Source organism: Marmota flaviventris (genome assembly GCF_047511675.1).
Source record: "Marmota flaviventris isolate mMarFla1 chromosome 5 unlocalized genomic scaffold, mMarFla1.hap1 SUPER_5_unloc_1, whole genome shotgun sequence".
Taxonomy (NCBI): Eukaryota; Metazoa; Chordata; class Mammalia; order Rodentia; family Sciuridae; genus Marmota; species Marmota flaviventris.
Genome location: NW_027287679.1, coordinates 1,651,555 through 1,669,459, shown reverse-complemented (window position 1 = coordinate 1,669,459; position 17,905 = coordinate 1,651,555). Strand labels below are relative to the sequence as shown.

Below are 17,905 nucleotides of genomic sequence, written 5' to 3'. Positions count from 1 at the left end.
TGACTTCAAATGTGAATATTGTCATTTGATTTTATATTTCCACTCAAAAATAGACATAATTGAAAATTAAAAACAGAAAAGTCAATAAAGCAAACACTTGATTGCTATAGTTGGGATCAGAAATGTCCCCCAAAGCCCAGGGTTGAAGGATGGTCCCCAGGGTGGTGCTACTGGAAGGTGTCACTTTCAGGAGGCGGGGCCTGGCGGGAGGCAGGTAGGTTGTTCAGGATGTGTCTTTGAGGGAATGTTGGGACCCCAGCACCTTCCCGTCTTTCCTTGCTTCCTGACCACCGTGAGTGACAGCTTTGCTGCACCAGGTGTACACCATGATATTCTGCCTTGCCACAGGCTGAAGTGATGGGACCAGGCAACCACAGGGAGGAACCTCGGAAGCTATGAGCCAGAATGATCTTTCCTCCTTGTAAGTTTTTTATCTCAGGTATTTTGTTACAGTGATGGAAACCTGACAGTGATTCTTAAAAAGATCAAACAAATGGATAGATTAGTAACCATATACAGAGACAGAAGAATCAATCATCCCCACATACGTATACATTCCACTTGCAATGGAATTGGTCTTATGGTGATTACAGGAGATAAAACAAGTCAAATAGAGAATACAAGAAGCAAGTAAGAGTAGATTGGTTCAAATTTTTTTGAGATATTAGTTTTATTATTATGCAGGTATTGTGAGGCCAAGATCGGGAGAAGGCAAGGAATGAATGAGGTTGAAATGCTGTACTCACAGATCTCAAGAGAAAAGGGAAAACTGTGCCATGCGGAGAGTGGGGGAATGAGGGCACATCAGGAGGATGAGGGAGCCAGGAGAAAGAGCAGACAGCACACCGCTCAGACACATGAAAACCTCCTAAGGTGAGGTGTCGGGCCAGGAGGGTTTCATTACAGCAGGACCTCACAGGAGTGGCCGGTCTCCCAGGACCTGCCATGGTGAAATGTGAAGCCATCTAATGATCCCAGGAACCAGCAGCCAGATGCCAGGAGGAGTCTCAGTCCATGGCTCATGTGGACAGAGGAACAGGGAGGAATGCAGACAGCCACATAGCATCATGGGCCAGGCAGCATGAAGGCAGTACTCCGCACCTCCCACATCAGGTGAAAGCTCATCCAGGTTTCACAGCCGAGGACTGAGATGCCCTCGTTTTGGCCGATTGGTTCACCAGCATTTGGGGCACAATGACAGAAGTATGTATCAGTCCATGAGTTGAAAACTCACTGATGCAGAAGCAGATGGGGACATGCAGAGAGGAGTCCCTGTGGCTCAGAAGTATCAATGCAATGTTCCCAGACTCGGCCATCAGGAATGTTCTGAGAATGAGCAGAGGCGGCCAGGAGGTTGAAGGACTGGCCAAGATCCCCAACAGGAAAAGGTGAGTACCAGAGCCTTCCTGCCAGCCACATAATGGACCAAATGGTCAAAGTGACTTTAACCAGAGGACAAAGCAAATCTTTTGTTATTTATCAGCATACAGTTATCATTCCTGGCAAAGTTTCCTTTAGTGTATTTTATAGTCTCAACTTGAAAAAAATTTCAGGGTTTCCAAGATCAGATGTGAATTTGCACAAAAAAAAAGAGACATCATTTTAGATTATGATAGATTCTCCACCTGGAGTGGGAATGTACCCTTTATATTTAACACAAGGTATACAGCAGAAATCACAATGTCATTTTTATGAAAAAGGAAATTGAAATCAGAAAACACAATTCCCCATGAGAATGATTTGGCGATATCAGTGGGCTGCCGTGAATGGACATTAGGGGATGGCCCCTGGGACCTGTTGGCTCTCTGTCTGATACTGTGTGTCACACACCTCAGTTGTGGCCACCAAATTGCAACAAGGAGATCAGAAACTTCTCCCTGTGTGGGCTGAGTCACTGGCTAAGAACTGAGAACCGGATCTTGGCGACAGTCGTGTCATTTGGATGTAGGTGTTTAGCAATCTGTGGTTTCCGCCCTGCCCACTGTTACCTGCTCTGTCACTCATTCAGTTGCTCACTCAGAGAGCAGCTGGCTGCCATGTTGGGGCTGACCTATGGAAAGGCCCAAGTGGCCCTGGCCATCAGCCAGCCATCTAGTACCTAGATTCTGTCAATGGTCATGGGAAGGAGCTTGGAAGGGGGCCATTCCCATCTGGGCCCACAGTGGATAGCTGCCCCAGCCAATATCTTCACTGGTTTTGTGAGAGACCCGGGACCTGAGACACCTGCCGAGCAGTACCCAGATCTGGCTCAGAAAACTTATAACAATGTTTGTTGTTTTAAGTGGCTAAGTTTTAGAATAGCCTGTTACACAATCATTGATAATGAACATATCATCTATTGTATTTTTAAAATCAAAACAATCACAGTCTATTTGAATCAAAACTATACACGAAATGGGTAATGTCCATAGAAAAGTATAAAAGAATGAAGATAAATAGTGAGTTATATTTGCACAAACATTTGTAATAGCAGTGAAAGATAAACATTAAACAGCACCAGAAAATATATTAATGTGAAAATGTATGAAATAGAAATTGAAGTTTGTTTATTTAAGAAAATTGTAACAAGCACAGGGAAATGGAAATCAAGCCTGTGAAGCATTAGAAAGAAGAAGTTACAGAAATCTTCACAAAGGTGAATAGCACTTACCGATCGATCTCAGCTCACCTTTGAAAGAAAAAAACTCAAAGGAAAGTCAAAGGTGTTCTTTAAATCTAAAGGTAGCCAAGGACATGATAAATATGAGGTTACATGTCCTCTCAGTGAAAAGAACGGGAGAGTAAACATGCACTGGGAAGATGAAAACCAAGCCTGAGCATGAGTTGCAGGAAACGGCAGGTGCCCAACAGCACAGAGAAGCAGCAGAGCAGCCGTGGTGTGGGGTGGCGAGCTTGCTGAACTGCAGAGACCTCGATGACAAAGGCTTGGCTGGGAGAAAAGATAGGCTTCTTAATAAATGGCACAGGAAAAATGCAGATGCATTGGGGAAGAATGAAGCTAGATCCCTGTCTCTCACCCTGCCCAAAAATCAGCTCAAAGTGGATCAAAGACCTAGAAATTAGACCAGAAACTCCGCAACTGCCAGGAGACAACATGACAGAAACACTCCAACATCCTGACCCGGACACCAGCTTCCTCCACAGGACCCTTAGCGCTCAGGAAACAGTGCCAGGAGTTCATAAACGAAATCGCATCCAATTAGAAAAGCTTCGCACTGCAAAGGAAACAAGAGAAAAGAGAGAACCTACGGAGGGGAAGAAATATTTGCCAAGTACATATAGGGGACTAATATCCAAATATATAAAGAACTCAAACAATTTAACAACCAAAATACGAATAACCCAATCAATAAATGGGCAAAATAACTAAACAGACACTTCTAAAAAGAAGAAATACAAATGTCGAGCAAATACATAAAGAAATAGTCAAGGGCTGGGGATGTGGCTCAAGCGGTAGTGCTCTTGCCTGGCATGCGTGCGGCCAGGGTTCGATCCTCAGCACCACATACAAACAAAGATGTTGTATCCGCAGGAAACTAAAAAATAAATATTAAAAAAATTCTCTCTCTCTCTTTCTCTCTCTCTCCTCTCTCTCTCTCTCTAAAAAAAAACAAACAAATAAAGAAATAGTCAACATTTCTAGCAGTCAGAGAAATGCAAATCAAAACTACATTGATATTTCATCTCCTTTCAGTTAGAATGGCAGTCATCAAGAATACAAACAATAATCAATGCTGGTGAGGATGTGGGAGGAAAGGAGCACTTACACACTGCTAATAGGATTGTAATTTAGTACAACCACTATCAAATAAGCATGGAGTTTCCTCAAAAGCAATGATATGACCCAGCTATACCACTCCTTGGTATTTATTCTAAAAAATTTAAGTTGGCATGCTACAACAATATATGCATACTCCTGTTCATAGCAACACAATTCACAATAAGTTATGGAACCAGCTCAGATGCCTGCCAACAGATAAACAGATAAAGAAAATGGGGTCTGTATACACATGGGGTTCTACTCAGCTATAAGGAAATAGATGAAACAGGACAACATCCTGCTAAGGGAACCAGCCAGACTCCGACAGTCAGGGTTTGTGTATTTTCTCTTCATATGTGGAAATTAAAGAGAAAAAGAGAGGGAGATGGAAATAGAAGGGAGACCAGTACCATAGAGGATGGGGATTGGAGAAGGGAGGGAGGGAAAGAGGAAATACAGGAGAATGAATATAACCATAATTCATCAATACATACATTCTTATAATTAAGAAACAGGGCTGGGGTTGTGGCTCAGTGCTAGAGCACTCACCTAGAATGTGTGAGGCCCTGGGTTCAATTCTGAGCACCGCATATGAATACATAAAAATAAAGTTCTTCAACAACTAAAATAAATAAATAAATAAAATTAAGAAACATCCACAAGCATGCTACTTTATAGTACACACAAAATTAATAGAAAAAAAAAGTATACAACTTAAACTATGGGCAAACATACAAAAAACCAAAAAAGTATTAAAAAATTAAAAGTGGTATAATTTCACACAAGTAAAATTCTACTTACTAAAATAATAGGGTTGATTTCATATTCAAAAATGCCCAAATAGAGGTCCTCTCCCTCCCTCCCTCTGCAAGGAATCTCTGACCTGCTCAGTTCCTGAATGGAACGGTCCTTTCCTGCCCTCAGCCGGCCCTCTCATGTTTCCTTAACTACTGCCTAGTGGATTTCCTGACTTGGATGTGTCCATCAATGGGAATAATAGAAAAGTTAAATTAAAATACCTAAGTAAAGTTAAGATACATGCTTCCCGAATTTAAAATAGATTATAATTCAATTTTGGGTGTATGAAGAAAATCGTTTTAAAAGACAGCACTATTTGTACATGATTTGTACATGATTTTTGTGTTTAAGAAAATGTCTTAATGAAAAAGGAGAGCTGCAATGAATGATCAGCTACACTTGCTCCATCCTCTCTATCTGACAGTTCCTTGCTTGTGACTTGCCTGCTCACCAGAATTCGTCATCTCAAGATCATGACATTTCTACAGCTTCCCATGAACGTGCACAGCACTGGAGAAACTTGCACCAGATGATCGTGTTCCCAGTTACATAGGAAATTGTGCTCTGCCTTCCCAACCGGCTCTGTAAAGAAGCATTTTCCTGTGGCACTTTTGTGAGATGCTTTTCATGTTTCTGTGCTTTTCTAGGGGACAAGTTTGCTGCTCAAAGTGGTTAATGTGACTGGAATCAAGAAAGTTGTGTGAGGCTTACAGAGCGAGTGGAGCTAGCTCAGCCTCTCTCGGCCAGGTGCTGAGTTCAAGTTCAGTGCTAACTGATGCAGTGAGGTCACCACGTTACACCTTCATGAGAGTCTCAAGGGTAGTAAGTCCTTAAAGAGAAACACAGGAAACACATGAAGATGATGTGATCAGAGGCGCCCAGGCACTTAGCCCTGTGTTTGCCTTGGGGCGATGACTCATTATTCACTAATTCAGTGTGCTCAATGACACTATTGAACACAAACACAATATATAATAAGAGCCAACTTGTATATCAAAAAAAGGTGGATCTACTGGGGCAAGTGAGCAACGAATGTTTCTTCCATATTGCAGAATAAAGCCCTCCTTCCTAGGAGGGGTGGAGGGGAGTGTATCTTTTTCAAACATGACATGCAAAAATATCTTGTGACAAGGTATGTGTTTTCATCCTGGAATACTTTTTAAAGGATATGAAGTCACCTGATAATTCTGTCTCTTATAGTTTCTCAGGGAAATCTGGAAACCTTGGGAAATGATCCAACTGGATATGGAGCCGAGGACACCCACCTTAGATTTCTGATCCACCCTTCACCCCAAATGGCAACAGAGGGAAACAGCAACCCATAACCATCACAAAAGAAGCTGAGAGAGTCCCAGGACAGTCTCTTATCTACAGGGAGTGATGGCCTCCTCCATAAAGCACCTGAGAGGAAATTCATCTGTCCCCACCGGGTGGGGAGTTAGCCTAGGCTGAGGGTGACCCTAGTGCCCTTAGGGAGTGCCCCATGGTCTCTGGTCTGCTCTCACACAGCTTTCCTGATCCCTCTATGTCCTGCCTTGTGAGCAAAATGGTCTTCTGAGAAACCTTTCCCCTCCCAAGAGCTCCCATCTCACTCAGTCCCACTTAATGATCTAAAGAGTTATTACTAGAAGATAAAATGATTTGACTTGTTGAATGCTTTTCTTTAGATGAGATTTCTTGCTAATTCTATAGCTGAGCAAGTCACACTTGACACCACCAGTTCAGTTTAGCTCGCCCTCTCTTCAGTGAAGTGGTGTGAGATGAACTAACCCTCCAGCACAGGTGACATTGGAATGGGTGCAGTGGATTGCCTTGTGACACTTGCTGGCTTTCTCACCCTGGATTGGGCTTCAAGGATTGTGTTTGTTTGGAGAATCTTTTTTTAAAAAAAATTACATTTTCTCTCCATTCTTTAAAACTTGCCCAAGCAGTTAGTTATCACATTTGCAATATGGAATTTCTTCCCCCACCCCCATACCGGGGATTGAACTCAGGTACACGCGACCGCTGAGCCACATCCCCAACCCTATTTTGTACTTTATTTAGAGACAGGGTCTCACTGAGTTGTTGAGCACCTCACCGTTGCTGAGTCTGGCTTTGAACCCCATGATCCTCCTGTCTCAGTCTCCTGAGCCACTGGGATTACAGGTGTGTGCCACCGTGCCCAGCTGGAATTTCTTTAATGCTTCCATTTCCATAGGGGCAGTAAAAAGTCAACTGTGTTATTTTGCAATCAAACTACAGAACAATGAACAGCATTATGCTTCATAAGGAGTTTCTAAGAGCCCAACATTTATTCTGGGCTGTCATTAATTAAAGTCTGGGGACAGACTCCCATGAGACAGCGCTCAAATGTTCCCAGGTTTTGCAGCACCCAGAAGCTGTGGGTGGACTAAATCGGGTCCAGAAAATGCTACTGAGCCATCACATGCTATTCTCAGACCTCAGCCAGGTGTGCAACAGAAATGCAGTTAGTCCTTTGAGATGAGATGTCAGAAGTCAGATTCCTCAAGACAAGACTAAGTTAATGCCAAGGAGCCATGGGACCCAAGATGAGCCTGTTTACCTGAAGCTCACTGGGCAGCAGCAACCAGAGGGAGCACGCTAACTCACTATTAATAAACAACTGCTTTCTGTGCAGTAGGTTAACTCTGGTTGTCTAGAGCTCTTACCATGTCTTACTGAGCAGAAAATTTGCTAATACTGGACAGGGAAACAGTACGTAAAAACAGAGGAGTGTAAGAACTGCATATAACTATAGGAGCAGAAAATGCTGAAAAGCAAGAGCAGGTAAGTTTGAACCAGTGAAATGGAAGGATGTCTCTCACTGAGTTATGACCTGTGAAATGTATTTGCTCAGCCCGTGGAAGAGCGAGGAAGCAGGAACCCAACTCCTATGGTAAGGATCAGTGTGACAGGGGTAGATCCGGGTCCTGATGCAGAGGGGTTCTGGGTCCTGGTAGTGCATCAGCCAGTGCCTGGCCGGGGCCAGCTGCACAGCTCCCTGCCGCCTCCCAGGCTGCCCTGCATCTTCCCAGGCTGAGGACAGAAGCGTTCACCATTCGACAGAACTCCCAGTTCCTTGCTTGTCCTTTAGTCAAGACAGTCTCCGACTAGCTGTGTAGTTCAGTACTGCTTTTAACTTCATGTTCTAAAGTAGGTGCATGAGGGCTTTATCAATGACTATTGATTTATTATGATTTTGAAGAGGAGAGAGCAGCCTTTTAGATCAAATAGAACATAAAAAATCCAAATCCCTGAGCTATACGTTGATTTTTCAGCTTACAAGTTTATTGAAGAACCAAGACATTCCTAATGAAAGCACCTTTACCACGTAGTCCCATAAAACCTCATAATATTTTCATCATATAAAATATCACATGTGGGGCTGGAGTTGTAGCTTAGTGGTGGAACACTTGTCACACATACGTGAGACACTGGGTTCTATCCTCAGCAACACATAAAATAAATAAATAAAACAAGGATATTAAAACAAAAAAAAATCACAAGGCACCTGGGTCTAGTACCTCGAGGAAACAAAATTCTCCAGATGTGAGGTGCTGAGAAAGGCTTATCATGACTCTACCCTATAAAGGCGGCTCTTTCCACTGGCTGTTAACACTGTACAATGCGTTATTTTCATTATCTCAAATAAAGGAAGCCTTAAGAATATGAGATGGGAAGACAGGCCTGGTGGTGCACACCTATAATCCCAGCTATTAGTGAGACTGAGGCAAGAGGATCACAAGTTCAAGGTCAGCCTCAGCAGCTTAGTGAGACCCTGTCTCAAAATAAAATTAAAAGCCTCAGCATATAATGCAGTGATAGGGACTTTGCCCAGCATGTGTGAGGCCCTAGGATTAATCTCCCATGTTGAAAAAATGTAAGTCTCCAAAGTATATGAGTATATGATAAATAATGAAAGTAAAATTTCTAGTTGCTTGACAAAAGCAAAAGATATTGAACATGAGTCATTAGGGTACACAAAGGAAATCAACTTATGGATTTGGAATGGAATATTTGTCTGTCTGCCACAGCTAATACCCCTTGCATGCTAATCAAAGACTCCATGTTACATTTTACATGTGATAATCGAGCACCATCTGATATTTGTTATCAGATGAGGGTATAAGTCTTCACTTGTCCTAAGGGGAAAGAGTAAGGTGTTATCTACTGGCCTTTAGACAGTACCCTTGCAAACATGGGATCTTAAAAATTATTTATGGGACTTTATATGACACCTTAAAATATTTTAAGAAATTTTATGTTACTCTATGGCCAATGAACAGTAATTGAAGAACTACAGACCCAGCAATAAAAGACCACTCGCTTAAATAGGAGATTATTTTATTTAATACAAAGATACAGTTTAAAATTATTTTTACTTAGAATAAAATGGAAAAACCTGAATGTAATACAAATTATGGATCATCACAAGCAAAGCAGAATAAACAGCCCTAGTTAATTTGGTTGACAACTGAAATTTTTGAGTATTGTTGTGTAATAAAGGGCCACAGGGAAGGCCTCTGGGTCGAGGTGGATACACAGGACGCTTAGAAACAGAACCCCCACCAGGAGAGAAGGCCAAGAGCCCGAAAGACATAGAGACTTCAAAATACAGGGAAGAATGATGGGCTGGGAGATTGTTATCAGACAAAGGGACTAACGTTGTCATATATCCAAGTCAAAGTAACTACAGGACATGACTTTGCTAATTTCCAGGTAATGGCGTTGTTTGATGGAATTATTTAAATGTCTCTTTATTGGGATGCAGAGTTTTAAAGTCCTGGTGAGCAGCAAATGAAGAAGAGGTGCTGACCAAGAGACAACGATTATGTCAACAAAACACCACAAGCCCTGTGGTATTATTTTGCCCCTGTAGATTTTCAATCCAAATTTGAACACTTGAATGAAAACATGGAGGAGAACGAAACCTCGACGGATTTCGTGCTGCTTGGGCTCTTCCCCAGGTTCGGGCATCCCAGCCTCCTGGTCCTTATCATTCTCCTCTTATACACCATGGCCTTTGCTGGAAACTCCACGCTGCTCCTCCTCATCTGGCTGGACCCCCGTCTGCAAGCCCCCATGTACTTCCTACTCAGCCAGCTGTCTGTCATTGACCTAGCTTACATCTCCAGCACGGTGCCCAAGATGCTAGCCAACCATTTCTCAGGGAAGAGGAGCATTTCCTTCCTGGCCTGTGCTGCCCAGATGTTTGCCTTCCTCACCCTGGGCCTTGCTGAGTGCATCCTGCTGACCCTCATGGCCTATGACCGCTACGTGGCTGTCTGTAACCCCCTGAGGTACACAGTCCTCATGAGCCCCAAGGTCTGTTTGCAGATGGCTGTCTCGGCCTGGGCTGGAGGAGCTCTTGCAGCGCTTGTGCACACCGTCTACCCCATGCACTTCCCCATCTGTGGCTCCAGGGAGATCGACCATTACTTTTGTGAGATGCCCGCCATTCTGAGGATGTCTTGTGTGGACACGTCCGTCTATGAGATGGTGAAATTTGTGTCAACCATTGTGTTTCTGCTGGTCCCATTTCTTCTCATCCTGGCCTCCTACACTGTCATCTTCCTCACCGTCCTCAGGATGAACTCTCGGAAGGGCAGGAACAAAGCCCTGGCCACCTGCTCCTCCCACCTGACAGTGGTGAGTCTCTACTTTGGCCAGGCCATCTTCATCTACATGACACCCAGCTCTGCCCACACGCCGGAGCAAGACCAGATAGGAGCTGTGCTGGGCACCATAGTGACTCCCACGCTCAACCCCCTCATCTACAGCCTGAGGAACAAGGAGGTGGTGGGCGCCCTGAGGAAGTGCCTGGGGAGGGGCTGCAGCTGCTCTCAAGAGTGTTCTAGCCTCAACTTTCAGAGGAGCCACCTTCACCTCACATCCTGAGGAAATGACTTTGTGACAGGGAGGGAGGGAGGAAGGGCGTCAGGATCCTGAGGAATCTATTCCTGGGGGTGGGGCTGCTCTCAGTCCCACAGTGGTGGCTTCAGCAGAACACAGCCTCCCTGACCACTACTGACCAGTTGGGGAGAAACTTCCTGGATTCTGGCAGTGACGGCCCAGAGACAAGTAAGGGCTCTGGCTCCTTTTTTGGCTTTAATGCACTGGGTCACAAAGGAAGCACTAGTGCTTCTAATGTAAACTGTCCCCTCTGCGTCCACTCCCTGTCACCCGTCACTCCCCAAGCTCCTCCTCAACCTCCCCTGCCTGAAACCCGAAGGCCTCTTGTTCCATGACACCTCCCCAGAGAATCCCCCTTTCCCCAGCTCTTGTGGGTCCACTTACATTATTGTTGTTACAAATGATTTATGCACTTGTATTCCTTTTCCTTCTGATGTAGCCATATGTAAATAGAAAAATCTGAGTGAATTCAGGAAATTCTTTAATAGAACTTAGTCTTTTTTCTTCTTGTCTACCAGATTTTACCATTTTTCATTTTCATTGTTTTATTAATATTTATATTTATCTATATAATTAGAGGCCTTAACTTTAGGATTTTGTAATCATCTTCAGTGAGAATTCTGAGGCTTATGGTAAACTTTGATATAATAATATGGTCTCTAAACAAAATTAGCAATAATAAAATCTGAAGTTCTAAAATCACAACTGGTCTTGGAAGATGCCTTTCAACTTATTATTGTTGACATCATCATATGATCATCACAGTCATAGTGTTCTAAAAAGAGTTTTATTTTAACAATTTTAAAATGACATGGTGTTTTGCTCTTAAATGTAAAAGTAGTCCAATTCAACTTAGCAAACCCTCACCACTGGAATGGCCAGACAGGTGGCCTTTCTTCTGAAACACTGGAAATTATTTTCCCCTTCACCATGAAATGCATTGAAGATCCCCCGCCCTGCCCCACACAGCCCCATGCCACATCAATCCTTCCCAGACACCTGAAAACAGCAGGCTTCAGCCACCTCCAAGGTGCCATGGCCCTAAATCTGGGAGCAGTTCAGAGGGGCAGCTCTGGTGAGGGACTGAAGTCCAGCTGTCGTAGCAACTGCTCTCCTGTCAAGCCTGGGAGGACCCTCCGGGCACTCACGCCTTGCCCCACAGTGCTGCCCTGGCCTGCAGTGACTCCCACAGTGAGCCCACAGGTGCCCACACAGAGACAGACTTTGATGTCCCACAGCCTTTCAATCACTGTTCTCAGAAGACTTCAGGAAAGATGGTCACAGACCATCACCTGGAGAGTGGGGACTCTCAGAGGACATTGTGGGAACTGTCACAGGTGACAACACATGCCACCTTCCTTATCTACCAACCACATCACCCTAGGACTCAGGCTCAATTGAAATCCCATCTGGTCTGCATACCCTCACATACTTCTGGTGAAAATTGTGATGCATAGAAGACTTTATCCCTGACAACATGTTGCCTTGAAAGAACAACAACTTGACCTGGAGAAGTAGCTCAGTGATAAAATGCATGCTTAGCCTGTGCGAGGCTGGGGTGGACCCCAGAAAACAAAACTAAATTAACCCTACATCTTGAGTAGCTAAGATAACCCCGCTTTTCTTTTTCACGTGTTTTCATTTTATTTTTATAAGATGAATACTTTAAAAACATAAAATATGTTTTCGCAAACTTAAAAATAATGGAGGTTCTTTTCAAATCATGGTAGACGATGTAGAAATACACTGAAAAAGAATACCTGGAATCTTGTCCCCCAGCCACAGTTCTAGGATAACACACCCCACATTCTTTCATGCATCTTATTCATGAACACACACTTTACACAACAGGTGGGACAACACGTACCCTAATAGTTTTGCAATCATGGACATGCTTTCTTTCCCTCTTGTTAGAGTCTGTAAACAAGTCTGGATGGCGCCTGGCAAAATGCCAGAGGGAGTGGTTTGTGAAGTAACGCCAGCGAGCCATTAAGTGTAGAGATTTCTTATTGGTTGACTGATGTATCTAGTTTATGCTAATTAAGATAAGCTGTGTGGAATGTATATATACCCCTCCTGTCCTACAATAAACGGCTCCCATTCCTGCTGTATCAATCTACACAAGTTGTTCGTCACCCCCCCCCCCCCGTTAGTTTGCTGCAGCCGAACTGCGGCACCCTCTTGCTTCTCTTTCCTAGATAAGGCTTCAAATTCCCAACAGACTATGGAAGCAACCTGGTGACCTTCCATAATCAAATCATCAGCAGGTGTATATTCACATACAAACATATAAATATACAATAGATATTGTGTCACTGTTTTTTAATGGGCTTTTATTGCTACATTTCCATTGAATTTTATTTTCTTGCTCACTCTTTGTGAGCTCAGAGATCCTTCTGAGTATCTGGTATAGCTTTAATTCTTTATAATGACTTCCCAATATCCCATGACATTATTTGGATATACCACACTGTATCTGTTATTACTCCAGTTACTCTTACTCTTTGAATAAATTATTCTAAAAATACCCATGTATATACATCCTTGTGCACTGGCATTTCTATTTCTATGGGAATGTTCCAAGAAGTAGAATTCCAGAGAGGGCAGTTTTAATTTTAATAGATGTCATTCCAAAGAAGTCACAACACTGCACATTTCTACCAACCAGGCACAAGAGTGCTGTTTTGTAAACTTCCTGTGCACCAAAAGAGGTTCAAGTGCTTTTTAGTCTTTGATGGCCTGATGGGTGTTTACACAAACTGAATGCCCATTCACCTTTTCTGTGGGCACAATTGCTTATTGTCAACAAAAGTGTGATATGTAAGTTGTAAAAGTTTTATAGTGATTGATGTGAACTAACACCTCTCAACCATGGCTTTTATCAAAGAAAATATTTTTTCCAATCAGAGAATCTTGATTAGGGACCTAATGTTGGAACTCACAACTCCAACAAGATTTATGCCACCAAGTCAGGGCAGCAAGCTGGCCTGGTTGCACCACACAGGCCTGGCTCTTGGCAGTGGAGAGCTGGGTTCTATGCTTTGGGCAGTGGAGGACCCCTCTTGGCTGGTCTTAGGAGGAGATCTGAGTCTGCACACGCAGTTGTGGGTCTCCTCCTGAGGACCCCAGTAAACCCCCCTCTGACGCTCAAATGCCAACTGTGAGATTCACTCATCCAAGTCAACCTCCTAAGGGCCTCCATTTTTCTCCAGACTGCTTCCTTCTGTGTTGAGACTTATGCTTGCTTTACCTTGACTGACAACCAGGACACCAGTCTCTTCTGCCTCTGCCTCCATGAGGACCTCAAGAGTCTCAAGAACTCAAGTATCCCATGAGAGGACTTAGCTCTCAGTAAGCAGTGGCCCCAGAGGCTGCAAAATAGTTGCTATGGCCAGAAGGACACTCCTCTAGACAGGCAGCAAGCCTTTCCAGCCCCACTCTCCTGCTCTCTGCCTTCAGTTCCAATTGCACTTGCTGCAGGAGGAGGAAGCTAGAGCCAAGAGGATGGAGAATCCAGAGAGAAGCCAGTGCACCTGCCAGCTCACATCAGATTGCTATCACTGGAGACTGGGCGTGCTGGTCAGAGTCCTCCTGCCCCACACAGGAGCTGCTGCCAGAATTACTAGAAAGTTTCCACCCAAGGAGGAAGGGAGAATAGAGCCAGCTACTGGGACAGCCAGAACAATCAAGAGGGAAAATATATTGTATCATCATTGTCCCTGACAGGACAAGACACACTGTCTTCCCCAGGAGGCTGGATTTCCAACAGTGACTATTAGCATACCTGAGCCACTAATAATTCAGGACAGAAGTGAGCCTCAAAGGAACTAAGAAGTGTCCGAAGCAGGTATGCAGACAGAGGACCGGAACTTTGTCTACATTTATCAGCTGGTTTAAAAGAGAACCTCAGGGGCTGGGGCTGGGGCTCAGAGGTAAAGCACTCCCCCCTAGCATGCAAGAGGCACTGGGTTCGATCCTCAGCACCACATGAAAATAAAATAAAGATACTGTGTACACCTATAACTAAATAAATATCAAAAAAGAGAGAGAGAACCTCATTGTTGTAGAGATGCATTCAATTTGTTGAGACTTGTGAAGCTGTTTCTATAATATATGATCCTGGATTGTTGTGTCCTTCTTATGTTTCCAGCTCTTCCCATAATGATTTTCTTCTTTCTGTCGCTGTCAGATGTAATGTCTTCCAAGCCTGTTGGATGGGATGTGAATAAGTAAGGATGTGTCAGTGACTGACATCACTGTTCACTGGGGCTTGAGTTGCCTGCATCCGTTTTGTCTGTGGGGCCTCTTATTCTTCCTTTGCTGCTGTTCAAATAGACAAGGTTACCAAGACTTTGGTTCATTCTAGACATTATATAATAAAATACTGTGATTTCTTGTGTTAAAAGGGATTGTTTAGCTTAATTTTCAGAAGTTCAGATACTTTTCCAATAGGTTTTTTAGTGACTTTTGTAATTGAATATTATTTAAAAGTAGATTTCTCTCTGCTTTTCTGGGGGAAAAAAAGAGAGGGAACCTCAGTTGTTTAGTCAGCTTGAAACAATCTCAAATTAATTACTAAAAAATCCCTAAACTTCTTGATGAATAATATTGGAAATTAAATTAAACAGGCTTTGAATGCTTTTTCTATGCAGATGTGATATGCAGATGCTAGTTCACGATAAGGGGGGGATGGCTAGGGAAGAATAAAGGTAAATTTGGATTAGACAGAGGGAAGTACAGGGAGGGGAGGGGTGGAGGATAGGAAGGACAATAGAATGAATCAGACATTATGACCCTGTGTGCTTATAGGATTACATGACCTGTGTAATCCTATATCATATACAACCAGAACAATGGGAAGTTACACTACTACATTTATGTATGATATGTCAAAATGCATTCTATTGTCATGTATAACTAATTAGAACAAATAAAAAATAAAAATAAACTGAACCTAGGCTTTTTCCCCAAGAATGGAGCAAAGTCCCTAACTGTGCTGGGAAATGAGGTGTGCATGCTCCCGGGGTCCGCTGTTGGCCCTCCACACAGCTGTTTTTCACACAGACGTCTTTGTGGTTTTTTTAGAGACTGGATGTGCACCCAGAACTTTAACAGGTCCCTTACCACATCCTTGCTTCCCAGGCTGCAGATGGAGGCAGCAGGTTTGCTTGGATGAGGACACACAGCAAAATACTGAGGGGCACAGGAGGAAGCAGCTGTCACCCACTGGTTAACCCAGTCATAGGGGAGATGGAAGGAGCAGGCAGCCAAGGTTCCTGCTTGGAGGGATTCACATGAAGAGCAGAGAAGAAGGGGAGGGCGTAAAAGGCCATGACAAGTCCAAAGGGGACGATCTACCGCGAGCATCCATCCAGCATGGTGGAGCTGTCCACCTGCCTGCTTGGCTCTCAGGTGGAAGAGACTGTGCACAGGATGGCCAGGATCCCCAGCACCACCCAATATGGATAGTGGATTTTTCTGGCTCCACAGATCAGCAGACCATGGCCTAGGATGCATGAGCCGTGGAGGGACGGATAATCTCCCACAGTAATTACTTCAAACTTCAACAGAATCTATGAAGTTCAATAGGAAAGCAAGTTCCAGTGTTCCTCAGCACCGTGGGCGACTGTGCTCCACAACACCCTGTTCTGTTTCTTAGGAAGAGCTGAAAGAGAGGCACCCAAAGGCCACAAACATAATGAAATGACAAAGAGATGGAAACGCCATCATCACAGTGTCCCGTAAGCATGTTCAGCTGCTTCATGTTAATTAAAAACAAAACACTTTAAATGTCAGAAATATTAAATAAATGAATTGAGTCAGGAGGAAGACACCGAGTGGACCCTCTGCTGGCAGAAGCTGTTTGGGCTTCAGCCCGAGGCCAAGGGCTGCTGACACAGCACCAGCCACCATGTCTCAGTGTGTCCTGGCTGCATGTGAGGATGTGTCACACACTCCAGTGAAGTACAGCCTCTGCCACCCGACTGCTCTCCCAGCTTCTAACTCTTCACTTTCCTTAACACTTAATACTCCTGGATCTATGGAAATATGTGAGTCTGAAACCCAGGAGCTACTTTATATCCACAAGTCCAGATGAATAAGTAAAAGGTGTAGTTGAGCAATCCGGGTGACACTGGCCACCCAGAGCCCCTTCCTGGGCACACAGAACCATCTAATGAATGCCGAGTTGGTCACAGTATCTCCCAGCCCTGGTCACAGCTACGGAGCTCTCCAGGGCTCACCAAGTGTCTGAGTTTGAACCTCCTCCCAAACCTAGAACAATGAAATAGGTGGTTCCAGGAGCTGCTCTCTGGTGTCCTTTCTGCTCTATTCATTTTCCACAGGACAGATCCTGATGCCACCAGGTATCCTGGGTGTCCTCAGCCCCTGCACAATGCTCCGGCCTGGCAGAGCTTCACTCCTGCTCTGCTCCTTGGTCTCCAGGACCCCAAGGTGTCAGCTCCCTGGGGGATGGAGGAGAGCTCCCTGGGGGAGCGAGGAGGTGACTGCCTCTGGATCACATGGCTTTCAGAGCTTTCAGAGCACACATGATGCAGCCAGAGGCCTCTGGAAGCCCTGCACATTTGCTAAAAGAGACTTTTGATCTCCTGTGCTGCCTGGTGTCAGACTGACAGTTCTCAAGTGAGTGGCTCAACATGACAGACCACTGACAGGCTTTCATCCGGGTTCTCCCAGGACCCCGCACCTGCATAAGGGCACCTAGAGCTCTGGCCACTCGCCTGCCCCCCAACCAGCCTGGCAGAAGCCCGAAGGTCTTGCTCTAACACGTAAGCCATGGGGTCAGGATCAGAAGACAGCACTGAAAGGAAAAAGAAAGGAGGGCAGAGGCAGCGAGGGAGGGATGGCTCAGGACCTTCAGGACCCGCCACTCCCGGGAACCCCAGGCCATGGCCTCAAGCACTCCTCTCTAAGTGCTGCCTGTGCCACTCTGTCTTGCACCTGGTTCTCATCACCTGTGACAGCACAGTGGTCTTCCACCTCCTCACAGCATCCTGACAGGGTGGCCTCAGAGTCTGGGTGGAGGGGGCCCTGGGCCAGGCCCACACATGCCAGGGTCTATCTAGTCTATCTCACTGGACATGCATGGCTTAGGTTTGCACTGCCTGGTTCTCTTCTTCAACCAGGTGATGCCAGAATTACAGTCTTCTATCAAAATGCAAGTGGGAAAAAGTAAATGATTTCTACATTTAAAAAATATTTCTAGATAGGAACAATGGTCCACCTACAAGCCAGGTGTTGACACTGAGGCCCCTGCAGTTAACACTGAAGGGCTAGAACATTGCTATTTGGGGTTTTGTGCACTCACCACCAAGCAGCGCACTGTGTACTGCTTTGCAGATGAGGGACTGGAGTAAAGGGGCCACCTAGCCTGCCCAAGATGGAATGAATAACCAAGACAGGGCCTGGATC

General features: G+C 44.6%; 1 protein-coding gene and 1 long non-coding RNA gene across 2 annotated transcripts in view; one reads left to right on the top strand and one right to left on the bottom strand.

The window, feature by feature from the left end:
• The window catches only part of LOC139703614 (uncharacterized), a 34,062-nt gene that overhangs the window by 9,437 nt on the left and 6,720 nt on the right, over window positions 1–17,905 (bottom strand). The window lies entirely within an intron of this gene.
• On the top strand, window positions 9,476–10,459 carry LOC114079511 (olfactory receptor 2T27-like). The gene has a single exon (XM_027920736.2). It carries the CDS (start codon window positions 9,476–9,478, stop codon window positions 10,457–10,459), a length of 984 nt encoding a protein of 327 aa, XP_027776537.2.

Bases quoted from the DNA above. Each gene is read 5' to 3' on its own strand.
- LOC114079511 (XM_027920736.2), top strand. From the start codon at position 9,476: ATGGAGGAGAACGAAACCTCGACGGATTTCGTGCTGCTTGGGCTCTTC.